The sequence below is a fragment of the Notolabrus celidotus genome, chromosome 7, assembly GCF_009762535.1.
Source record: "Notolabrus celidotus isolate fNotCel1 chromosome 7, fNotCel1.pri, whole genome shotgun sequence".
In the NCBI taxonomy this organism is placed as follows: Eukaryota; Metazoa; Chordata; class Actinopteri; order Labriformes; family Labridae; genus Notolabrus; species Notolabrus celidotus.
In genome coordinates, this window is record NC_048278.1 from 28,911,068 (window position 1) to 28,935,977 (window position 24,910).

The 24,910-nt window shown below is 40.4% G+C and overlaps 3 protein-coding genes across 4 annotated transcripts in view; 1 reads left to right on the plus strand and 2 right to left on the minus strand.

Annotated features, from left to right (window-relative positions):
* The window catches only part of dchs2 (dachsous cadherin-related 2), a 40,579-nt gene extending 29,425 nt beyond the window's left edge, over positions 1 to 11,154 (minus strand). The window contains exons 1-4 of the mRNA XM_034688419.1: positions 8,825 to 11,154; positions 3,998 to 4,189; positions 3,681 to 3,912; positions 1,945 to 2,181 (exon numbers count right to left, since the gene is read on the minus strand). Of these exons, the coding sequence (XP_034544310.1) occupies positions 1,945 to 2,181; positions 3,681 to 3,912; positions 3,998 to 4,189; positions 8,825 to 10,561 (2,398 nt within the window). The 5' untranslated portion in view covers positions 10,562 to 11,154. The remainder of the gene's footprint in view (positions 1 to 1,944; positions 2,182 to 3,680; positions 3,913 to 3,997; positions 4,190 to 8,824) is intronic.
* A 2,149-nt stretch (positions 11,155 to 13,303) lies between these two features.
* Positions 13,304 to 15,138, plus strand: LOC117816097. Its single transcript, XM_034688209.1, has 4 exons — positions 13,304 to 13,706; positions 13,805 to 14,005; positions 14,141 to 14,361; positions 14,445 to 15,138. Exons 1-4 carry the CDS (start codon positions 13,570 to 13,572, stop codon positions 14,609 to 14,611), a joined length of 726 nt encoding a protein of 241 aa, XP_034544100.1. The 5' UTR covers positions 13,304 to 13,569; the 3' UTR covers positions 14,612 to 15,138.
* Positions 14,629 to 20,942, minus strand: plrg1 (pleiotropic regulator 1). 2 transcript variants are annotated; one of them, XM_034688207.1, is made up of 16 exons: positions 20,772 to 20,942; positions 20,460 to 20,566; position 19,951; positions 18,884 to 19,010; positions 18,663 to 18,716; positions 18,486 to 18,579; positions 18,313 to 18,400; positions 18,128 to 18,226; positions 17,895 to 17,987; positions 17,313 to 17,462; positions 17,099 to 17,200; positions 16,454 to 16,556; positions 16,223 to 16,331; positions 15,914 to 16,053; positions 15,600 to 15,793; positions 14,629 to 15,200 (listed from the first exon to the last, which is right to left on the minus strand). In XM_034688207.1, exons 1-16 carry the CDS (start codon positions 20,778 to 20,780, stop codon positions 15,141 to 15,143), a joined length of 1,530 nt encoding a protein of 509 aa, XP_034544098.1. In that variant the 5' UTR covers positions 20,781 to 20,942; the 3' UTR covers positions 14,629 to 15,140. The 2 variants fall into 2 exon arrangements, with proteins under 2 accessions (XP_034544098.1, XP_034544097.1); XM_034688206.1 differs by lacking the exon at position 19,951 and having other exon boundaries at positions 20,772 to 20,941.
* Positions 20,943 to 24,910: the final 3,968 nt, after the last annotated feature.

Here is a 24,910-nt window from a genome sequence, read left to right on the forward strand (position 1 = left end):
TCACTATTACGCATTCATCTGTAGCAAAATATGCCCCCTTCTATGCAAATAAGACAATGTGCAATAAGAACAGCCATGTGCAATAAGAACCTACATATTTCTATCTATCGAATATATTAACGGATTTCCTCACTTCATGGAAACAAAGCACATGCACAGACACACAAACACACACACAGACACACACACACACATTAAACCACATTAGGTAATTAGAGTGCAGGGCAGAAGATCTCATTAATCCCTCTGAGTGTTTGTTGTGCTTCTGCAGTAATTACAAACCACTGACACAAGCAGAGAGCTTAGTGCTGCCCGATCCCCGACAAACACGCCCACCCTCTTTTGTTTGTGCTGGAAGTTGTTAATCTGTTAATTGACTAGACGACCCGAAATGACTGTCTCATGAAGAAGAGTGTTTTGGCTGTTCGAGGGGGACACAGGGGTCAGAGGAACGTATCAAGAGGACTTTGAAGGGATAATCCTGGGGAACTGGGGTGTTGGGAAATGCTCCCAGGAGAGAGGACACTCAAGTTCATGTTTACCATCTATTTCATTTTACAAAGAACAAATGTGGCAGTATCTAAAATACATGCTAATAATAACAAGAGTAAATGATAAACCATTCCAAGTGTATTAATGAGCGCTCTATCTTTGACTTCTTAGAAAGATGACGGCAGAGTTTTCAGAGGTTACAGGCCCTTATCATCTGTACATGAGGCCAAAGAGGATTACAGATTAAACTGAAGACTTCCTCTTTACTGCTCCTCTTCATGTATGGGACGAACAATGGCAAGGATCGCTCAACTGTCTTAGTCAATCATTGATTAGGGTAAATCCTGCTTCATCATTGCGTTTCTTCAACATACAAAGTCAAAGAAACCTGTCTTTGTAATGAATTACTTGTGGGAAGTCAATTTTCATGCATTAATTTTCCACACCTTCTTATCTTCAGACATTTACAGCATAAATGTTCCATTTTCTAATCATCTGATCCGCTTTTCTTTGGACTGTGAGAGCGTTAATAAATACAAAAAGAGAGGTTACAGTGATAACAGATGGGCCCAGATACAAGTTTAGGACATAAGGATATACTGCATGTTTCAATTGTACAGTTATACGTGCTGTGTTTGAAGCAAGCAGCAACCTCTGGTGTTGAACGATGACATAAGCGCAGATGTGCAAAAACCTGCACTTCCTTGAGTGTCCCCTTGAGGCTGGCTCCAAACGCCTGAGAAGCCCAATTAACACCCATGTTGAAATGCCCATGTTTATGTTACGTGACTGCCATCACATGGCTTAAAAAAATCTCTCCAGACACCAATGGATGACTTTACAGAGACTACACCCACTTTTTATACAGTCTATGTTCTGAAATTCCCCTTTAATGCATATATAGAGCACTACATTTATCCCGTCATTTAACCTGAATGTGATACATTTGATTATGTATGTTATGCTGTGTATAAGCCTTCTTAAACAAGGTAATGAAAGTGAAAAGAAGGGTGCAGGTGAATATTGGAGTTCCCTTAATGACTGTAGGTCAGTTCTTAAAGTTTACTCAGATTAAAGCTGCAAAAGTAATCAATCAGCAGGAGCTGCAACACACTGCTCCTGAAGGCACAGGAGATATTTAATTCAGAGAGCTCTCGTTGTAGAGCTTTGAAATGTTTATTGCAACAGCAGCAGCAGGACCTGTTTTTGTGTTTGGTGTCAAGGTTTGCAGTTTTATTTTTAGTGATGAGATAAGATCTTAAACCCCCTCAGCTGGAGCTTCCAGGTGGATGCTGGTGTGGTGGGGATAGTGTGAACACAGCACTTGTGCAGGACAGGGGTGATTGTGATTGTGAGACTGACGCATGTCAAGTGTGAAATCAGTGCAGCTAAAGTTGCCTGCCTGATCCAGCTAGCAGACGTTGCTCCATACATGAAAACTCCCTCACTCACCTGCTGGATTTACTGCCTTCACTATCCCTACAGAGGTCCCAGGAGGAGCGTCTTCAGACACTGTGAAGGAGTAACGTGACCTCTGGAACACAGCTGGAGCCTGGGCGCTGCGTAAAACGTTGATGGTGACCTCTGCAGGCCTGACGGAGGTCAAACCCTCCCCATCCTGAGCTGATATCGAAAGCTTCACACTAGCTGAGCCCAGGTGGGTGAGAGGGGAGGTCAGGAAGAGCATGCCTACAGGGACGGAGAGAAATCAAAGGTGTTATTCTGTGAGTTTATCAGGATCATCAAAGGTAGTACTTCTTTCTTCTAATATTTTAAATTCTTCTTATTTTTCTTTAGAGTTTAATGAAAATGTAGTCTGATTGAGACTGGAGTCAAGTTTATCATGAATAAAATGAAGCATCAGATAAATAGATTAAATTATTCACAGTCTTAAAGGTGAGCTTTTCTCTGAGTTCAGCATACCAGATGGGACAGTTTGCTTGTTTTTTTTATTTTTCATATTCAGGTAAAAGTATTATAATGTTCTATTAATAAGACAAACAAACGCTTTGAATTTGTCTACTTTCAGTTTTAGAGAAATTACACTGAACACAGTCAACAGTTCATCTAGAAATCGAAACATCAATCATCTAAGGGGTCAAAGATTGAAAACAATGAGTTAGTTGCAGCTATGATTGGGGGTAAAATATTTACAGAGAGGCCTGATCATGAAGGGAGAGACAACAATTCTACAAAAATAATATTTGAGATACTCACAGTAGACAAAATAAGCAAGTATAATCTAGTCAGGAGAGATCTTTTTCCAGGATCAACAGACGCCAAGTTTGCAGCAAGCAGATTTAGTATTAAGCACATCTCAGCAGTATGTTTACCGCATTAACAGACAAACTGCTCCACGTAACAACTGGGTCAGGAACTTGAGTAACTTTTGTCATCTAGATTTACCCTTCAATCTCGTCTAAGCATCGCCCTTTATTCTGAAACCAACAATCACTTCATGTGTTCATACTGCATCTATATCAATATATCTTCAATATAAGGGTAAATCAAGTGCAAAATTCTGTACTGGTGGACACATTATTAAGTCTTCTACTGTAGCATTGTGTACGGATCTTCTCTCTGTACACTGAGACACATGGGGATGTAAAGCTTTTGGCTTTGAGCAGCGCCCCTGCTGAGCGCTGACACCAGCAATCATATCAGTCGGACTTACATTCAGTAAGTAGTTGTTTATCCCTGAACACTGGGACTGCAAGTCACACAAGTCAATTAAACATGAGGGAGTTGACCATGAAATGTAATGCAAACACGCACACTTTCAAAACTGTATTTAAATGCCACCATGGACATAACCTGTACATGCATGAAAACAACAGGAGAAACATTGACTAGCCAAATGTACGGTGGCACAAAGAGGCAAATACACAAGGACTAAAAAGAAACACACAAGAAAGTCAGGGAGACACTAAAACAACTGCCTTTTCTGTTTTATGAAGTGCTTTTTTTTCCCATTTTGAACTTCAGGCCACCGTACCGAGGAGCGATAACTTAAGCTACATATAATAACTCCCCCTACAAATCAATTCAAATATATTACTCTACTTTGAAGGCTGCATATATTAAGAAATTGCTAGTATTTGTTTATTCTAGTCTTCCTTTACATCATTCAGCAGGGGAATAAAACATTACTTTGGAGGAAAAAAAGCGCTTCCTTATAAATAACTCACCTGTGTGTTTGTCCAACGCAAACAAACTGGACATGTCACCAGGCACGATGCTGTAGGTGACCTGTCCAAAGCGGCCCGAGTCTCGGTCAGTAGCGATGACGTTGAGGATTTCTGTGCCGGGCTGCGTGTGGCTGCTGATGCTCATGGTGTACTCGTCAGGGTTAAACACCGGACTGTTATCATTCAGGTCTTCTATCTCAATGTGCACATAGGTTTGAGCGCTTAGGCCTCCCTGAAAAGCAAAAATAGAGTGAAAAGCTGCAGTGTGCTTCAAAAGTACTTCAAAGCTGATTTTTTCCATAAATTAAATCATTTACTGGATCTTCAGCTTTGATCAGGATGTCGTGGACCGTCTGTCCTGAGTCTCGATCGATATCCTGAGACACACACAGTTCTCCGGTGTGTGGGTGAATTTTGAAGAGAGGGTGTTTGTCCTGTTTGTCAAAGCCGTCAGACAGAGAGTACAGAAGTGCACCAAACTCACGGCTGTCTGCATCTGTGGCTACAACCTATGAAGGAGGAAGAAAACTGTTCAATGAAAGTCTCCGAAAAACTCATTGTCATCTGAGGTTCAAGAAGGAAAAATACAGAGGGTGTGTTTGTATTATTATCGCTGCAAATTGCACATAATATTATATATATATATATTGTATTTATTTTAATATTTTGGGGCATTTTTGCCTTTATCCGATAGGACAGGTGAAGAGAGAGACAGGAAATGTGGGGAGTAGACAGTGGGAGAGGACATGCAGTAAATGGTCGAGGCTGGAATCAAACCTGCGACCTCTGCGATGAGGGCTATAGCCTCTGTATTTATTTATTTATTTATTTAAAGGGACAGTGCATATTAATGAACATTTCAGCATAGCATCAATGTAAATATGCCAGAGTTAGCCATAAGGCAAATTTTCATCCGTAGTCCCCGGCAGGTCAAAACAGAGTTCATAACAAACAATCAAGATGAATAACAGGTGGAAACAGCATTTCATGATAGCATGATAATGAAAACAAAAATACATCACAAGAATACATATAAGTTATACAAAAGTGCAAGTAAGCGCATTAAAGTGCTAGGCCAAAAGCACCGCTTATAAATATTTTTTTAAACATTATTCCATATGAAATGTTCTTCAGTTCTGTAAATCTTTTCACTTATGTACAGTTTTTTATTTAAGAAAGGATATTTTTTCATCTTTGCAACATATTTTTCGAACGTCTTTCTTTAATTTTTATGACAGCTGACTTTGCAATGGTTTTTTTTGCTTTAGTTTCCCTTTCTTTATTCGTCATCACCCTCCATCAAAGTACAAAGACAAATTCTTTTAAACTGATTCAGATCAAACAGTCAATAAATCTATCCTGGTGTCATGAGGAGTACAATAAGGATGTGAGTACAAAGTTCAATAAAAGTGTGTACAGTCAGATTTGTTCTCAATGGGAGTGGCTGTTACTCACCTTCAGAAAAAGATGGCTAAACATGTAAAACCCTGTTTGATGGTCATCTTCTGTTTGCATATGAGCAGCAGGCTGTTACCTCTGTGAGCATCAGCTCGATAACCTTTAAACTTCCAGGTTGTTTCTTTGCCTGTCTAATGTGTAAACATCATAGATCCTTACTTGCACGGTAATTAGTTATAAATCAAAGTTAATTAAAGCTCCAGTGAGGAGTTTTTAGCTAGGTATGTAACAGACTGAAAATAATAAAGATGTCTCTTAATTAACCACAAAAGCAAAGATCATCAGCATAAAGATAACCTAGTTGGATAAAGTGTTTTTTACGGCACAAAACCTAAGCTGCAGAGTAGGTGTAAACCATTTTTTTCTTTATAAGTTATATAATATATAATGGATATTGGCATGTTTGCCTTTAATTGATAGGACAGCTGAAGAAAGACAGGAAATGCGGGGAGTAGAGAATGATGGCAGAGGCCGGGAGTCAAACCCATGACTGCTGCTACGAGGACAGTAGCCTCTAAGGGCGCCTGTTTCGACCGCTAGGCCAACAGCGCCGCCAAATTTTTCTCTTTCAACAGCAAAGACATGCAAAGCGATATATTTGACCTTTGAAATACAGCAGGATGAGATTTTTGTTAAAAAACACTTCTTACATATGTACAGGTCAAAATAAGCAATAAATTTAGTGACACTGCTTTGTCCACAGGGGGCGCAAAAATCGTCACAAACCAGAAATTCTGCACAGGAGCTTTAAATAGTGGGCAAATTCATAGCTGGCATATTTGTACACATTTTGAACAAGTCATTGTTAATAACCCATTCTCTTATCAAGTTAATTATAAATATTTGAGTCTGCCTTTAATTAAGTTGAAAGAGAGGTGAAGAAAGGAAAGAAAGGAAAGAGAGGTAAAGAATGGAAAGAAAGGAAAGAGAGGTAAAGAGAGGTAAAGAAAGGAAAGAAAAGAAAGAGAGGTAAGAAAGGAAAGAGAGGGAAAGAGAGGTAAAGAAAGGAAAGAAAAGAAAGAGAGGTAAGAAAGGAAAGAGAGGGAAAGAAAGGAAAGAGAGGTAAAGAATGGAAAGAAAGGAAAGAGAGGTAAAGAGAGGTAAAGAAAGGAAAGAAAAGAAAGAGAGGTAAGAAAGGAAAGAGAGGGAAAGAAAGGAAAGAGAGGTAAGAAAGGAAAGAGAGGTAAGAAAGGAAAGAGAGGTAAAGAAAGGAAAGAAAGGAAAGAGGTTTTCACAGTAAAAAGAATTATATGTAATGTTCAGCACTTTAAGTTAGATTTTTACTGTGTTACTGAGCTGTAGTCAATGTCATCTACTGTTAGTCAATGTTGAAATGTTTAACCTCTGGCGTTACTGTGAATCATAATAACTTGTCCTGTTCTGTCAGAGAACGTCAATACAATAAAAGCATAAAAATCCCCTCAATCAAAGAGCGGAGAGTAAAACTGCAGCGGAAAACAAAGACACAGCCGAATTAACCAGCAATCACACGCCTCATATAGACAGAGCTCCTTTTATGTGCGACTGTGCCCGTGACAAGAGGCACACAATACAGATAGAGCGCTCACTTTAGAGCCATAAAACATATCATGTCTGACTTTATGAACTCTGATCAAAGGGAAACTTGTAGTGACATGGGTCAAGAGTCTAGATTGAGTTGATAGACACCTAGAAAGCTTTTCAACATCCAGGATTGTCAGTAGCAGACTTTTACACTTAGAACAAGTACACTATTTTTTTTTTTTACAGATTCCCAGGTGATTGTATGAAAGCTGTCGTAAATATCAGTTCTTATTTACTTATAAGTCTGAATGAAATAAATGACCAGAGCAAATAAAGCTCTGTCTTCTGTAGTTTAGGTCTGGGATTCTGTATCATGGAACCTTAAAGAGCTGCCAGTTTCTTATGTACACCTAGATAAAACTAATGTGAAAATAATACATAGGCAATATATAATAACTCAACCAAGGAAACTGTTATCTTAATAGACACTGTGGCTAGCTTAAGCTAACTTAACTGCGGACTAAGCGCCCTGATGTTTGGTGTGATGACTGTTGCTAAATAAGAGCTGCTTTGTAAAGTGCTTCAGCTTGTGCCAGTGTGGTACCAGGCATCACATCTGTCATACTGAAGCTGCTGAACTGGAGAGAGTGTTTGTGTTGTGTGTGTTCAGCAGTAACACTGATTTCTTTGTGCATACACACTGAGAGCTACTCTTGTGTTATGCGACGTAAGTAAGAGACAGCGAGAGGTCTCATTAAACTGACTGAAAGGCAGTTTCTGAAGTTTTGTTTTTCGCTCTGTCTCTTTAAATAAATTAATTTCCACATGTCCGTGTCAAGAGTGAGTTTGCATGTATATATCAACACAAGTGAACCAACATGATGTCCCTTGTTTGTCTGAACCGAGCTTGTTTGTAAGACTGAGAAGGGTGGGATGAAACTTGACAGTTATTTTTAGTCATATAGCTTTTACAATAAAGACAGCTTTATTTAACTTTCAGGATTTATATTTCTGTGATCTACCAACTCAAAGAATAATATTTTGTGTGGGAAGATTTTCTATTCATCTTTCTTATAGAGTCAACAACCTCATGACCCCTGGGATTTAAACTGTGACCCCTTGAGGGGTTTTGACCAGAGACTGTATAAAATATGGACGTAGTATAGACGTCACCCATCTGTTTCTGAAGCGCTGTTTTGAGGCCGGTCGGCGGCGGCAGCAGCCATATTGCTGCTGTCAAGAGATTGTAAGGTAAAGAGGCGGGCTTTGAGCTTCCTAGCCAACAGCTACAGTGTTCCTGCCTGTCAATCAAGTCACCTGTGCCGCTCATTGGGAGACTCATAATCTAAATATCTTTGAAATTGCTGCATTAGAAAAAAAAAAAAAAGTAATAAATAGCTACTTGGAGTGCAGTGCACCTACTGTGTTTCATGGATTATCCTGAGTGTGCAGGGCAGTGTTTATAGATTCTGCTCTTATACTCTATTTTATGTTACTGTCACTTACAAAGACATTCAGTCACTGGGGCATTTTTGACTGCTGAAAAGAGACAGGAAATGTGGGGAGTAGACAGAGGGGGAAGACATGCAGCAAATGGTCAAGGCCGGTAGTCGAATCAGTGACCGCTGCAAGGAGGACTACAGCCTCTGTATATGGGGTGCACTTAGACCGCTAGGCCACCAGCACCCCATTCTTTATGTTTTTAGGTAGCATAGTGGTGACCTATGGGTCTGGGGAAGTGAGGCATTCCCGGTGTCCACAGTCTAAAGCCTCTTCAGGTATCTTTTATACCATTTCCTGTCAGCCACTGCCTCACTTCATACATCACTGCATAAGAAAGACTTAAGTGGGGCACTGGTTTAACCTGGTGGTTGGGTTGCCTTGTGCACAGAGGCTGTGGTCCTCAGGCAGGCGGCCTGGGTTCAATTCCAACCTGTGGCCACTTTCCTACATGTCACTCCTTGCTCTCACTGTTGTTTCCTGCTTCATCCGTTGTCCTATCCTCGCTAGATAAAGGCACAAAAGCCCCAAAATAATATTTAGAAAGAAGATTTGAGTGAATATAACTGGGTGCAAAAGTTACAGAGATGGACATCAAATACCTGGACCATTACCAGAAGAAACTGTTTGGTGAGCATGAATTAAACAAAGAGAACCATCCTGCTGAGTATTCTCCAACATACCTGCAGAAAGCATCTTCCAATGTCGCTGTGCTCTGGGATGGAAACGTTGTACAGCTGCTGCTGGAACACCGGCTCGTTGTCATTGATGTCCTCCACCTGCACAGTGACTGTAGCCGTGGACGACAGCGCTGGTTCTCCTCCATCAGCCGCCACCACCAGGAACCAAATCTCTGCCTGCGTCTCTCTGTCCAGCTCTGCAGCCGTCGTGACCAGGCCGGACTCCGGGTCGATGCTGATCAGGCTGTCCTGGCTGGACTTCAGGATGGAGTACCTGACCTCTGAGTTGACGCCCTCGTCTGCATCTTGGGCCTGCATCTGGATGATGGAGCTCCCCAGAGGAGCGTCCTCAGGGATAATGACGGCGTACGCATCCTTTTCAAACACTGGGGGGCAGTCGTTGGTGTCGGCCACCTTCAGGAGGAAGACCACCTCACTGCTGAGAGATGGATTCCCATCATCTGATGCCTGCACCTTCAGCTCATACAGATCCTTCTCCTCCCTGTCCAGCTCTGAGTTGACACACAGAGCATACAGGAAATCATCCGTCTGCCTCAGGGTGAACTTCTGATCTCCACCCTCAAGTGTGACAGCAACCCGTTCCTCCTCAAAGTCTGGGTCTGACACTGAAATCCGGGCGACGTACTCCCCAATTGCTGCTGCCTCTGACACCACTGAATCTCCTGTCTCGCTGAGAAACAGCACACTGATGATGGGGCTGTTATCGTTGATGTTAAGCACCTTCACGCCAACAAAAGTGCTGCTGTACTCAGGCTGAACCCCGTTATCTCTGGCGCTGATGATCAACTCGTGGAAAGGATGAGTCTCAAAATCGAGCGGTTTGTTCAGATACACCACCCCGCTGGTTTCGTTGATGAAGAAGAACTCACTTGGGTCGCTTTGCCGCCTGTTGATCTCATAAGTGATTCTTCCGTTCTCTCCTATGTCAAGGTCAGTGGCGTGTACCTGACATACTACAGACATCTCTGTAGCATCTTCAGGAAGTGAGGCATGGTATTCAGTCTGGTTGAACACTGGAGGGTTGTCATTCTCATCCAGAACTTTGATGTTTACCTGGAGAGTCCCTGATCTGGCTGGGATGCCTCCATCAAAGGCCTCAATGACGAGGGAGTAGAAGTCTTGGGTTTCTCTGTCTAAATGTCGCATGAGGATGAGATCCACAATCGGATGGTTTTCAGATCCACTGCGATACTCCAGCCGAAACAACTCCCCCATGTCACTCTCTGTGATCCTGTATCCCTGTGTACCAAACTCCCCTTCATCTTTATCTCTCGCCCCTTCCAGCTGTAACCGACTCCCTGGTGGGCTCAGTTCTGAGATTTCCAAGTCAACCTCCTTTGAGGGGAACACAGGCGAGTGGTCGTTCACATCCTGCACCTCTATTCTCACTCTGATCATCTCTCCTGTGAGAGTGGCTGCCACAAACTCATACTTCTCTCTGCTCTCTCTGTCCAGGACCACAGCCGTGGAGATGATCCCTGTGTCCACATCTATCTCCAAATCTCTAAACACATAAGAGTCTCTGCTCTCAGAGATAAAGAATCCGGTGCTTGGCCTGCTTAATCCTGCTGCAAGATCCCCAACAATGGTTCGAGCTGGCAGGCCCTCTTTTATGGAGAGCGTCAGGTTGAACACCTGTCCGAGGGTGTGCGCGCAAAGCAGGGAGAAAACGAGCCCAAAGAGCAGCACATTTCTGCGAGCCATAGCTCCTTTAAACATGGCTTTGAGCTCTTTGTTTCAAGTTTCAAGTTACATATTTCTGAGTCAAAATCACTCTCCTGAATCACATTCTAGCGCACCTCTCCAAACAAAACCAAGCAAACAAACCGTGCGTTTTCGCGCGCAGGGAAGCAGCCAGCAGTCCTTCTCCATCACCATTTCCAGGAGTTTGGAGCGTGATTTTGGAGGCTACAAATCCACACATGTCGGAGCGCAAATCTCCCTGGGCTTCTTCACACACATTATGGCACCGAGTGGCGACAGAGCACCATCTGTGTGAACTGAACACACCTCCTGGCACGCGGCGCGTCCCACGCTGATCAGCTCCATCTGTAGCAGCCACGATTGCTTAAGAGTGAACTAGGCCGAGAGATTATACCTACGGTGTCTAGTGCTCGAAGGTGGCACGATATTGACCCATACTATGGTTTGACCTGCGAAGGATCAGAAAGTGTGCTGAATGTAATGCTTATAGAAGGGTTGAAAACTTAGATAAAGTCAGTAAGAGTGAAGTGTAATTCAATGGGCTCATTTGTGGAATAGTTTGGTCTGAGTTCGGTCAAGTGTTTAATGATAAATAAATAAATAAATAAATTACCGAAGTCCAGAGTTTGGTGAAATCTCAAAGACAGCAGCACAGTGCTGGGATGGCTCCCTCTGTTGGTAAAAGTATGAACTGGATGCACTGCAAACTAAGGGCTCAAATCAGTTTCAAATATTTGATAAGTACAGAAGCAGTGGACATATATCTTGTTAACTCATGGAATTGCAAGTTATCATATCAAATTGTCCCATTTAAAGCTGCTGTTGGTAGGAATGGTGTCAGCAACATGACTTTTTTTCTGCTGGGTTTGGAGAAAAGGTCATAATGTCCATCCGTACTCATCGGTAAGTGGAGTTATTTGCAAAATCTCTGTGTTTTCCAATGCTTTTGTATCAAGCAATGTTATTATTCCCTTCATTCCGTTACCATGGACCAATCATAGCTAATCTCCAATCCTCTGTCCTGATTGGTTAAGGGGTGGCCCCTACTACATCCTCTGATTGGTTATGAGTCCAACACTATCATGACTGCACACGCTGATTTGTGTTGGGGGGGCTAAGAGGAAATCTGGTTGGGAGGGATAGTGTTGACATTTGAAGTCGCTCTCTCTGAACAGATGTTTACTCTGTGACTACCAACAGCAGCTTTTGGCCTCAAAATCAAATAGCTAAAAATGAACCAAAAACGTTCTGTTCTTCACAAACACTTCAAAATTATCCCTTTATCTTCTGGCATTAAAGTATGACGGCATATTAGGGCCACTTAAAAATTTTTTTTTTAAATTTCGAGAAGAAAACTCAAATTTTTTATTTTTTTGTCTCGGAAATGTACTAATTCTAATTTATTCTTGTTGGATAAACGCAATCACCTCCTCCAGATCAGCCTGCTGCTTTCTTCTGAACAGCCCCGATATACGGCAATGTCTTTTCAAAGTCCGGATGCTTATAATAATTTAATGATTCTGGGCTAGAATCAGTAGTATCTCCTTATTGCTGAGTCCAAGTAGAAAGTACAATTTGATGAGGCTGTCAAGTCGGTCCATGATGCAGTGAAATTGGCAAAGGGCAGCTTGAGTTTGATTTCTCACAGATTTATGTCTTTAAAAACTCAAAATTTTAAAGTATTTTCTCAAAAAACTACGACTTTATAGTGTCAGAAATTTTGAGATTTGTATCGAAATTTTTAGTTTTTTTTCTCGAAAATTTACTCATTCTAATTTATTTTTTTTCATAGTGGCCCTAATACGACGCCGTATTCAAGCAATGAGTTCAAACGTTTTTAAATAGCTGTGCCAGTATATCCATTTTCATACAAAATAGAAGTATGTTAGCATTCTAAAGTAATAGAAGTGGCATCTGTACAGTACACTAAAGGTAATTGTTCTCAAGATCATGACTTCACGTCAGGTGATCATAAGAGTTGTTTTGGCACAAAACAAACACAGAAGGTTTAACTTATCTCAGTGATGTGGGCAATGGCAGCATGGCTTGTTGTGGTCCAGCCTATAACAGTTACAGACCTTTTATTTTTTAAATAGATCACCAGAAAATTATCCTGTTATATTATAAGCCTGCTTTGTTATATTGAGATAATGAGGTAAATAAGTATTGAGCAAACACCTGGAAATCAGCACAGTAAAACAGGGTAAATATAATATGGAAGCATATCAACTAAGGGCTTACACATTTTTCAAACCTTTGGAAAAACTTGATTAATAAGTAAAAATGATGCTTTTCTCTGTGAGATCTGTGACATTAGGCTGTATGAAAATGCATTTGTTCAAGATTTACACTCAAGGTTTATTCACTTGAAATGTAAATAATTGTTTGTTAAATGCTTTTGGCTGTTAAATCAGGGAGTAATTTTGCAAATGTTTTGTGGAGTCTAAGCTCATATCATTTTGACTCTTTGTTTTATTGTGTACAAATCATTTCTGTGGTAAGACAAAGTTGTATTTTTTCTTGTAGTGTTTATGAAGTTTGACCGACAAAACTTGTAGGCTCACATTGTGCCTCTCATTGAAGCTCATATTCATTTTAATTAGGACATAGAACTAAAACTCAAACCATAGTTGAGGAAAAACCCTGTAAGAAAATACTGTGAAATAGCATAATTTCATTTTTATGATTAAAACGAATATAATTTTTCACAGAACAAATGATATTGGTTTTCAATTTGATCTTTAGTCACCCAGCCCTACAAGTACTCTAATTACCTATTTTTAGCTTTACTGGTCCTGCAGGGCTTATTTTTCCACCCTATATCCTCCCATCAGTACTTGTGAATACTGTAACCAAGCAACAGGTGTAACCTGAACTGCACACCTGAGTAAACAAGCATCATAGCAACTGAGTCTACCTTTGTCTGGAGCACTCCGTTCAGCAACACCACAAACTGTGAAAAGCCACCACAGACGCTCCTCTGAAGGATTATTTCTCACAGATTTCAGTGAAAAGGAGGGAATATGCCTTCTCATATCATGCTCTCCTACCAGTGGGATGATCAGGCTCTCGTGAAAAAGATCTACTACCGTCTCAAAGAGGATGGTCTGCCTGTGTGGATGGATATCGAAGGAGGGGTGACTGGGAACATAAATGATGCGTGAGTACAGAGGAAGGTTGTTAAACCTCTATCAGAAAGTATTTACAGACTGGAGTTAGAAAATGAGATTAAACCTGGTCATATATTTGTGTTTTCAGGATGGCTGCAGGTGTGGAGGAGGCTGTGGTGATCTGTCCGTTCATGACTCCAGCCTATCAGGCGTCTCGAAGCTGTAAGAAGGAGCTGAACTACGCAGACAGTCGGGAGGTGATCATAGTGCCGGTCATGCTGGCAAACAACTGGGAGGCCAGTGAGTGGCTGGGGCTGATCACTGCAGGTCTGCTGTGGGTGGACTTCAGGTGAGGAGGCCTGTCCAAGATAACAAAAAAGTTAGAGCTTGAAATATTTCTAGTTTTTATTTTGACAAAAAATGACTTATTTGGCCGTTTGTCATCTGATGTTCTATATTAGTCTTTAATGATGCCGTCTTTCAGGAGTGCAGAAGAAGAGGAGCACTTTGAGATGTGTGTCAGCTCTCTGGAGGAGGAGATCATGTTTAATGCAGGTCACCTCCTGGCCATAGAAGAACCTCCATCAGAGCAGGTGGATCAGCCAGAACCATCAAAACCACACCTGAAGAAGAAACCTGGCCGAAGGTTTCATCATGCGCTCTCAAAGCTTTACATCTGTGATTCAGGCTTCACAGAGGTGGAATGTAAGTGAATATTGAATTACTACTATTACAGATTTCTCTCAATTTCAGTTTGTGATGCATCCTCTCATGTTGTCATGTCATAGTTGAGCAGGTGATCCACTCGACTGGTGACTCCAGAAACACAGTGGAGCTCAATGAGACACCTGACGATCAAAGTTACTGGGAGGAGATTAAGGGGAGCGGCTGCAAATACTACAGGAACGCTGTCACCAACAGATACCTGGGTGAGTCCAGAAATAAAAGGCAATGAACAAGAGAAACAGCAGATATGTGAAAAATGTGGTCTTTATTAAATGGAGCAAAATAACCTTCACATTGTGAGCTAGAAAAAGGACAATGCTTCTTTGCATTTCTGTGGGATTGCAATTCATTCTGCAAATCTATTGCTGTGCAGGGTTTGAGCCCAGCAGTAACCAAGTCCACTCTGAGGCCAGGCGGTCTGTGTCTGAGGAGTGGCTCATGTTGGTTGATCAGACGGACCAGAGCCACCAGAGAGCCGTCATCATCAAGAACAAACACTCAGGGATGTTTCTGGCGGTCCAAGATGGCTGCTTCATAGGTCTGACATCATACAATGAAGACTGCAGATGGTTCTTAGAATAAAAAAATGGAGAACTGAAATTTGTTTTCAGTCAAAGACACATTAATTATGACAAAGTTTGTCTGATGGAAACTGCAGTTACAAGCCTGACTGGGATGTACTACAAAAGGAGGGTTGATTACAAAAAAAATGTTACTGTGACATGAGGAAGAAATTAAAAAAGAAAACAAAAACAACATTAGAATCTTTTTCTCTTGAGGATTTCTGGTTTCCAGTTGACTGGGTGGCTTTCTTCCGTCTGCAAAAACAAAAAGAAACACAGTTGTCAAATAATCAGTCCGCTTTTTTAATTACCTGAAGACACATTGAAAGAGAACTTCATTTATAAAGGTGCTGGGGTATAAAATGACAGGGAAGAACCAAATTAAATCATCAGAGAGAGCTAGAGAGTATCCTTATGAGGGAAATATGAATTCAACAAAAACAATCTCAAACTATTAAGAGGTAGAAGAGCAAGAATCAACTATAAACAACATCTAATGATAAAACATTAAAAAACATAAAAATAATTAAAATATTGAAAGTCAAAACAACTTAAGTCAAACACTTTTCTGTGGTCGATTCAAAGCATCCAGAGCAAAGAAACAGAAACTTTGAGAGGAGATGTTTGTGTGTTAAATATAACAGTATAACTCACAGCTGTGTCGTCCTCTCTGTATACTTTGATGGTCTTGTCGGCCTCGGCGGTGATCAGTCTGCTCTCTGAGTGGTCGAACATGCAGGCAAAGATTCCAGACTCGCTGTCCAGAGATCCTGGCTGCACCGCTGCATGAATCCTCTGGAAGTTGTAGCCTGTCCTCCAGTCCCACATGTGGATGGTGCCGTTGTCAGCTGCAGGGAGAGAGAGGGAAAAGCGACCGTGATGTAAGATATTAAACTTATGAAAAAGCTCATCTACTGTCAAGGATTTCAAGTTAAACCTCTTCTGGTGATATAAAAGCAGCTTCATACCTCCAGACACCAACACGCCATCAGAGTTTACAGCCAGAGTGTTGATGATAGCGTTGTGGCCTGACAGGTTCTGGATAAAGTTGCCGTCAGGGAACATCCACTGTTTGATGTTATCAGCAGAACCAGAGGCAAAGGTGTATCTGTAAAACACAGGAAATGAGACGCAGCATGTTGAGATCCTTTGAATCATACTTGCTTGGTAAATGACTTACAGCTGTTGAATCAGTACTAGTGACTTGGTAGTTGTTGCAGTGCTCTGCTACATGACAATAAAAAATGAAGAACAAGTGTGAATGCGAGGTAACTTACTGTCTAGGATGCAGCACGATCGTTCGGACAGACTTCTTGTGGTTTGTCAGAGTGGCTCTTGTTTTTCCAGCAATCAAATCCCACAGTCTGATGGTCGAGTCGTGGCTGCCTGTAACGAGGTCATCAGTTTTCAGCTGAGGTTAATTCTTGAACATCAACCACTGATCTAAAACTTGAAAACTTCATGATGACACAGAATAATGTATTTAGCATTCTAAAGTTATTATTTACCAGTGATGATTTGAGGTTCTGCAGCCTGACACCTCACGGTGGCCACAGTGTTTGTGTGACCACTGAGAGTGTGCACGTTAGCTTTGGTCCTGATGTCCCACACCTGCACGGACGAAGCAGATATTTTAATTCAATAATACTGTAGAGGTCATTTCAAACATTTTCCTTCCATAAAGGCTGTTTGATTATTATTCAGTTCACACTCTTAGGACAGCAAAATAAAAGAATCTCATATCATTTACATCCCTTTTTTTTTTAAGTCACAAGACTTTAAACAAATGATTCTGATGCAGAAAAAAAAAAGAAAAAAACATGAAAAAGGGAAAATTTTGATTATGTGGCGGAAAAAACACCAAAAAAGGTTTAAAAAAGTAAAAATGTGGCTTCCTTGGCAAAAAGTGAAAATGTTCCTTCTGAGGTAAAGAAAAACAAAAAAGTGAAAATTCTAACTCCTGTTCTCGTTCCGCTGATTTGTAAAAGTGAACAAGGACCTGTTAGAGACAAAATCTGTAAAAATGCTACACTGACTAGTGAAAATAAACGAACCATGAACCACATGCTGAACATAAGAAGAAATAAATCAGATCATCTCATTCCAAACTTCTCTTTCACACACTCAGTTTAACAGGTAAATAAAAAGCATACCCGGGCTGTGGCATCTCTGCTGCACGTCACCAACACATCGATAGTGGGATGTAGGTCTATACCATACACAGCACTCAGATGTCCGTGGTAATGTCTGATGACCTAAAACAGAGAGCAACATTGTCAAGAAAAAACAAATTCAGATTCACTTTTATAGTCCCATGATTTGTAAGTTAAATACATGAATGACCGTTCTGTAATTACAATATCTTACCTTGTTGTACTCCAGATCCCAACACTTGACCTGCTTGTCTTCTCCACAGGAGAAGAGGTAGGGGCTGCGACTGCTGACTGCGACACCACGCACTGTGCTGATGTGTCCAGTTAGAGAAAGCTTCAGTTTCCCACTGGCCAGATCCCAGATCTATAAAAAAAAAAAAACACACTGCAGTCACATATCTGCTATTACAGAGCGCTTTGAGGATAAGTGTCTCCACTGAGTCAGCCTGAAGAAGCACAAAGACACTAATAAAAACTGTAGGTGTGGACACAACAAAAAGTGATGTTGATTTTGCTTGCAGGTTTAAAAGATAGTGTGGATGTTTCACATTAGCATCAGGATTATACTGCTGTCAGTTATTATGGCATGAATTCAGGTACTAAAAGTTAAACTGCTGTTTAAAGAGTTAAATAGGAACTTTTGTGCTTATGCATTATGGGCTTATGATTATGCGTGTTGCTCTTCTATATAAAGTCAATAAAGGCTCAAAGTTCTGGAAAACTTTTGTTATTGTTTTATCAATTTGTATACACTTAGAGACACCTGAAAGTTTGTGTAATTGTCAGCTTAACTCACCTTAATGGTTCTATCAGCGGACCCGGTGACAAACCATTGATTCCCAGGCTCCACAGCAATGGACCTCACCCAGCCAAGATGACCACTGATCACCTACGAGGTAAAACAAACTCAAGTTAAAATTAAAGCAGAGGACACATCCCAGCTGCAGGCCCCTCCTTGGTCACAGTTTATCAAGTTGAATAAAGATGGAAGCTAAACACAGCACAGTAGTTTGAATGAAGTGTACTTACTCTGAACAGTTTCCATGGCGGATGCCACTGAGGTTTAGGCATGGTTGGTGCTTTCCTCATGAGCGAGGAATTTCTGGTGCCTCCTCCCTCCAAGAGTGACTGAAATATAACAACCATTATGAGAACTGTATTTCTTACACAGACTTTAAAATAAAGAGTTAATGTGTTAATACAAAGACACCTACCACAGCTGATGAGGGGTGAGATCTTTCTGCTCCTCCTGCGTGTCGATGGATGTCAGCGACACTGGCTGCTGTGCTCCTCGCGTCCTGTCTGGTATTTTAAAACATTGGTCAGATTACTAAAACACTTCCAGGTTCGACTTTGTGGAGGGAATTAAATATGAATAAATGTTCACCTTGCTTGTGAGGGCGGCAAAGCAAGCGCCATGGAGTGAATTCCTCCCTCACTTGGATTCCTGTGCAACTTTGTGTCAGCGGTCAAAGCTACTCCTGTCGAGTGGAAGTTATTGGTATATACACCAGAACAGTGACAGGGGCAGTTCAGTTTATTAATCTAATAACAACGAACTTACCAGGTCCAGAGGGATACGCATGTGTTCCTGTGATCAGGTATTCTGGGTCGTCCCCTGAAAGCATCAATTTGCAAAAAAAGAATTGAAAACAATTGTCCTTGTAAATGAACCCTTGTAACTGCTTGACTTTAGAAGCATTAAATTAAATGATGACTGATATTGATTTTCAATTAAATCAACTAACATCACACTGAGGGTAACATGCAGTGTTTCATCCTCACCTGGCTGTGCGTAGCCCTGCATGCCACCAGGAAGCATTGAGACCCTGTCTTTTACTTCTTTCAGGACTGGCATGTGTAAGACTGCCCCGTAGTCCGCTTTCAGTTTTGCACCCATCTTACCTTGTAGCTGCAAAGAAATGAGACAATGAAAGCAGTGAACGCATTTACAAGCAGTCAAGTTCACTCCAATTAAATGGTAAGTGTGATTTTATCAGAGTGTAATACATTTGCCCTGGTATAATGCACATGTCATTGCTATTTAGATTGGTTAAGTTATCTTGATAGTTGCAGGAAAAATTAAAAGACCACATTTCAGGGTGTAACATCTAATCAGGCAATAAATAAGAAATCAAGTGATTTATTTTTAGTTAATCCAGGTAGTGAAAAACCTAAAAATCCAATACATTAATGCATTCTTTGCATAATTAAACACATGTTGATCGTATAAAGACATTTTGCCATACTATACTACAAAATATATACATGTGAAAGATATAACCAGGTCCTTAATTACATTACGTGAATATTGTAAGCTTGTCTTGCTGTAAATCAGGGGCGTCAAACTCATTTCAGTTCAGGGGCCACATACAGCCCTAGTTGATCTGAAGGGGGCCGGACCAGTAAAATCATAACATAATAACCTATAAATAACAACAACTCTAAATGTTTCCCTTTGTTTTAGTGCAAAAAAGTACAAGTACACTCTGAAAATGTTCACATTTAATGAACTATTTTTCTACAAAAACAGCTATTGTATTTTTTGTCATGATGAGTCCATTAGTCTCATTTCACTGTTTAAGCCCTGAAACCTGCTGCTGACACACCAAACACACAGGTTACCCATTCACCTGTCAGAGTGAAATGTTTACTGCAAAAGAACAGAGATTATAATTATGAACAAGGTAAAGTTTACTATTCTGGACCCCTCAGCTCCAGCATGACTAGTTTGCTTGCTGGACAGTGTTGTAAAAAGTCTTTATGAATCTCAACCGGATTATGCAAACAGCAAGTCATCTATTTTCTTACTTTGAGAGAAAAAGTCCCAGAAAAAAGTGGCGTTCAGGTACACTTCTTCAGCACTATGATTGTATGCGACCCCCAGAGGACAAATTTGTAATAGTAGTTAATTTTATGGAAAAATTGCAGTTAATGTCTTTCTCTTTGCAAACTCTTTCTGTGGGCCGGATTGGAACCTCTGGCAGGCCGGTTTTGGCCCACGGGCCACATGTTTGACACCCCTGCTGTAAATTCATAGTTAGTCTACCATTTAAAAAGAACAAAGTCTATGGCAGGATGAAAGATATTTAGTAAACATTGCAGGAAATCGTTTTCTTCTGCCTAAAGATTTGTTAGACATTTTTCTTTATGGAGCAAAACAGAATTATAGAAAGTGAACTTTTCTTTCTTCCCACTCTGCAACAACAAATATGGAGCAACAGTACTCCACTTTAACGAGCCAAGCCAAGGCTATCATATCATGTCATATCATAACTGTGAGGTTCGTGAGTATTATAAATTCACGGGAAATAACATTACAAATGTCTTGCAACAGGTATTAATAGGTGGCCAAAGTTACCTCTCATCGTCCAGTGCGATGGATTTGGCTTGGTCGGACACAAACATATCATGAGTCCTTTTGAGAGATCTGAAGACCAGCGTGTGGACTGAGTGTTTCTGGACATCCTGTAGAAAGAAAAAAAATACATTCAATTCTTCATTTAGCACAATATATAAACGAAAGCTTTAACACAATCCGTCTTAATGAATTAAAAACACATGAAATCGTGTCGTAAAGGCAACGCAACACAGCGATTAGCCGGGCCCGACACAATACACGTTGAGCTGAAGGAAAGAATACACCCGAAGAAGACTTTAAACCTGATCTTACCTCCGACATGTTGTTGGTTAGTATTCCAGAAATTAATCTGCGCTGAAAACAAATTAAAAAAGTTTATATAGTTGTATTTTTGGTTGTACTTCACACGGATTTCACCAACAACGAGACATGGCCACAATCAAACAAGCGTTCGACCCGGAAGTAAACAAGACCATCAGGGGGAAGTTAGTAATGTGTCAGCGCCCCCTATCGGTCAGGAGGAACATGCAGCCAAATCGAGAAACTAAAGCAGGGACCAAAAACACCCCAACAACATTTTTTTTACTGCTTTCACACAAAATAATGTATTTCAGATAATAAAAAATAAAAATAAAAACGTCAAATATTCATAGATTCTACTTTGATACAATGGATGCAACCTGCTGTGAGCACAGGCCAAAGTTTGTGTTTGTGCTTTGTGTTCCAGGCCATGTTTGTCTAATGGAGTACACAGATTAATGATTATCCAGTTCCCCAGTGCCAGAGAAATGTACTGTCTAGTGTTGTTGTAGTGTGTGGGTGTGGATTGTCAGGGCCGGCCCATGGCATAGGCCAGTGGTTCTCAAAGTGGGGTCCTGGGACCCCTGGGGGTCCGTGTACCATAGCGTGGGGGTCCGTGAAATAATTAAAATACATTTCTATTAAACTTTAAAATTGTGCTGTGTCATTAAAAACAGCATATATACCATTGTTAGGATATCATTTAGTGGCTCAAAGGGATATACCAGTCTTGCTACTGTCAATTTTCTGAAAGCTTTTAAGATCAATTACTTGAAAAGTATAAATGCTGTCATGTTGAGTCCACAAGGAATGAAATGACTCTCTGTTTTAATGAAATGACTCTCTGTTTTAAAGTATACTAGTGGTATTTACAATATTCAAATTGAAGTGTTATGAAGTATTTAGATTGATAAGTTTTACAATACAAATAGTTCCAAGGGCATCTAAGAGTGCAAATGGTAGTAAGCATGTGCTTAATCTATGTTACAATTATGAGGGGCTCTTTAGAAAATGTTCCCAGCTGTAAGGGGTCCCTGGCTCCAAAAAGTTTGGGAACCTCTGGCATAGGCAGTATAGGCAAATGCTAGGGGTACCGCCCATCCATAGGGAGCGCCGCTAAATGAGTGAGGAAGAAAATTTGAAGGTAATAGGAAAAACAATATTGTTTGATCTAATTTAATTTTGGATTAAATTGCAGAATGATGCCAGTAAACATTTAAAAGCTTGTGATTCACTTTTGGTTTTAAAAATAATGGTATGCAAATCAGTTTTTGAAGTTTATAAGTGTTCATGATTTACTTGTTTTTGTTTTGTTGTTGTTTTCCTTACACTTTGGAAGCTGTTAGCTTAATTAGATAGAAAATGTAGGCTAGGCTTAAATAAACATGTTGCTTCTGCCTTTTCAGTCATCACTTAATACATTACTGTTGCTTTGTTTAAAGTGTCTGCACTGTGAAAATGATTGTTATATTGACTGAATACATTCTACTACTATTACATTATGCATTTTGAAATTGTATAGTTATTTGTATAGTTACATTTTATTAATGTTCTTTTAGGGGTAATTTTTATTTTAAAACAAAGGAAACCTTTAAAACATAAAGCTGGATGTCAGTTGTCATTCAGTGTATGTGATGTGATTGTTGGAGTAGGTTATAATACAAGGGGCACCTGTTAAAATCTTGCCAACGGCAACAAGTCGGTTAGGGCCGGCTCTGTGGATTGTCATATTGCAAACTGCTTTTTTTACTGTAAGCTTTTGGTGGACCAACTCTAAATAGTACACCTGATAAACTTACAAACTTTGAGGGTGGATCTGAATATCTGCTCTTTGCATGACAATCCCTTTTTTCTTAGCTGTGCAAAAATATTTGTAATTTTACATAACCATCTCCAATAAGCCAGGGGGAATTTGGACTCTCCATGTGATTACTGAGGTGGGTGATGCACGAGGACAAGCAGAAGCAGTGCACAATACAAAGTAAATAAACTGGCGAGTATGGATCAAAATAAACATGGCATGGCAACTGTGACGTTTTGTTAAGAACTGTGCCAAGAAAACCGGGTCATCAAGGAGTTTTGAGGACTAGTTTGAAGCTGAAAATGGAACTTTGAAAATCACGCAGCCATTCTGAGAAGTTAGTGTTCTGACTGTTAAAGTAAATATGTCTATTTACAGTCTATACCCTGCCATGGCTTAGCTATTCAGTGCAACTGCTAAGTTTAAGTGAGGTAAAGCAATCACAGGGATAAAATGGTAACAAAAATGCTTTAAAATACATATTGGAGATTCTTTGAGGATCCCTACCATGTTCATTAATTCATTAATCGCCTATAGCATTGCCTTTTTTCCCTATTTAGAGTCTTTTTTACTGAACTACATCAATGAAACAACAACTCAGATGTCAGCTATTTCCAAAAATGTCTGCAGATTTTCAGGTTTCCTTGACTCCTTACTTTCTGATATTCTGATGAACTTAGACTTCAGTGCATGTTTGCAGACCGAGGGCTCCATCTGTTTGTGTAGAAAGTGTACCAAAAGCGTGGGAGGTTGTTTTACGTGTGATGGGTCAAATGAACAGGCCGTGCTCCAGATGTGTTTGTTGTAGTGTCTAAGGAGCAGGCTTGTGTTCATATTTGACTTGACATTTTTTAACATGGACAGAGAATTATTATTTCTTCTCCTTCTGTTTGTTTTGAAAATAAACTACAACTACCACCATAGGCATTTCAACTGTTCAAAGAGCTTCTGTGTAGCCAGACCACTCACTAATATAAAACATTATGTTACATTTCTATTATCCAAAGATTCGAAAAACACAGAATGTGATGTTCATCATCCTTTGTGCCAGCAGATGATGAGCACTTACATGTTATGACCATAAGGACGCTCTTCAGAACCGGTGGGAGGGGGCACATCAGTGTGTGTCTCTCTGGATCATTGGCTGTTTCGGCATTTAGCACTAGACACCCTCCCCAGAGCAAGCCAGCTACCCACATAGCAAAATTGGTCTGGCCAAGTTCTGGCCCACACAATACACTTAGATTCAGCCAACATACCGCAAAGATTGACAGCCCTTAAGTGGCCCAGATATAGTTTGTGAGCCGTCTCTGGCAAACTATATCTGGGCCACTTAAGGGACGTCATTCTTTAAGGTATGTTGGCCGAGTCTAAGTGTATTGTGTGGGCCAGAACCGGGCCAGACCAATTTTGCTATGTGGGTATAGGGTGATCAAACTGCTTCCTGATATCCACCAACAGCTTCCAGTTACAGGCTCTGCCGTAAGCGCCCTGGTTCTGACTTGGAAATAGCAAATAAAAGCCATAAAATAAAAAAGTCCAAAACACTAATCAGAAATACTTCCGGGGCGCTGGTGGCCGAGTGGTCTAAGCGCCCCACGTACAGAGGCTACAGTCCTGGTTCGATTACCGGCCGGTCGACCATCTCCTGCATGTCCTCCCACTCTCTACTCCCCACATTTCCTGTCTCTCTTCAGCTGTGCTATCAAATAAAGACAAAAAGGCCATATATATATAACACTTTTACATTTAAACAGGACTATTGTGTTTTTTTCCCCACAAAAAATAAGTTTTTATTTTGTTTCCAAAAGCAAAAACGTTACAGTAGGCTAAAACATGGGCTTATGGGCTTATCATAATTAATTTGTTGCAATGCAACACATACATAACTGCTACTACAATCAGTGAATGCCAGATTCTTTACTGATAGGCTGACATTCATCAACAGCACTGATATTGACCAAGACTGATCCTCAGGCGACGCATCCTTCACATGAACAAAGTTTAAAAGATGTGATGTTAACTGACAGTGAAATACAGTACTCTCTATTTATCATATTTGACAGCATGTAAGCAAACAACCACACGTTATATTTTCATTTGAGATAGTGTTTATTTCAGGGCTGTTGAATTGCATTACATAAAAGTGGATTTTTCTGTTCACTGTTTGTGTTAAGACAATAGTTTTTGCAGATTTAATTCAGACAGCAGTTTGTTGATGTTGATTTTAGCTTTTTACAAGATGCTTTGTCTTGTCTCCTGTCGGATTAATAAACAGTTGCTTTTCTTACAGGCTGTTCACCATCCAATCCAAACTAAAACTCTCCAAAGAAGTGATGACAGACCATCA

What these genes read in the sequence shown, in the direction of transcription:
- LOC117816097 (XM_034688209.1), top strand. Translation starts at nt 13,570, where the DNA reads ATGCCTTCTCATATCATGCTCTCCTACCAGTGGGATGATCAGGCTCTC. An exon ending in CTGCTGTGGGTGGACTTCAG is followed by an intron (nt 14,006 to 14,140) that starts GTGAGGAGGCCT and finishes GCCGTCTTTCAG; the next exon opens with GAGTGCAGAAGAAGAGGAGC. An exon ending in AGGCTTCACAGAGGTGGAAT is followed by an intron (nt 14,362 to 14,444) that starts GTAAGTGAATAT and finishes GTCATGTCATAG; the next exon opens with TTGAGCAGGTGATCCACTCG.
- plrg1 (XM_034688207.1), bottom strand. An exon ending in CTCACCCCTCATCAGCTGTG is followed by an intron (nt 18,227 to 18,312) that starts GTAGGTGTCTTT and finishes GTTATATTTCAG; the next exon opens with TCACTCTTGGAGGGAGGAGG. An exon ending in CCGCTGATAGAACCATTAAG is followed by an intron (nt 17,463 to 17,894) that starts GTGAGTTAAGCT and finishes TTTTTTTTATAG; the next exon opens with ATCTGGGATCTGGCCAGTGG.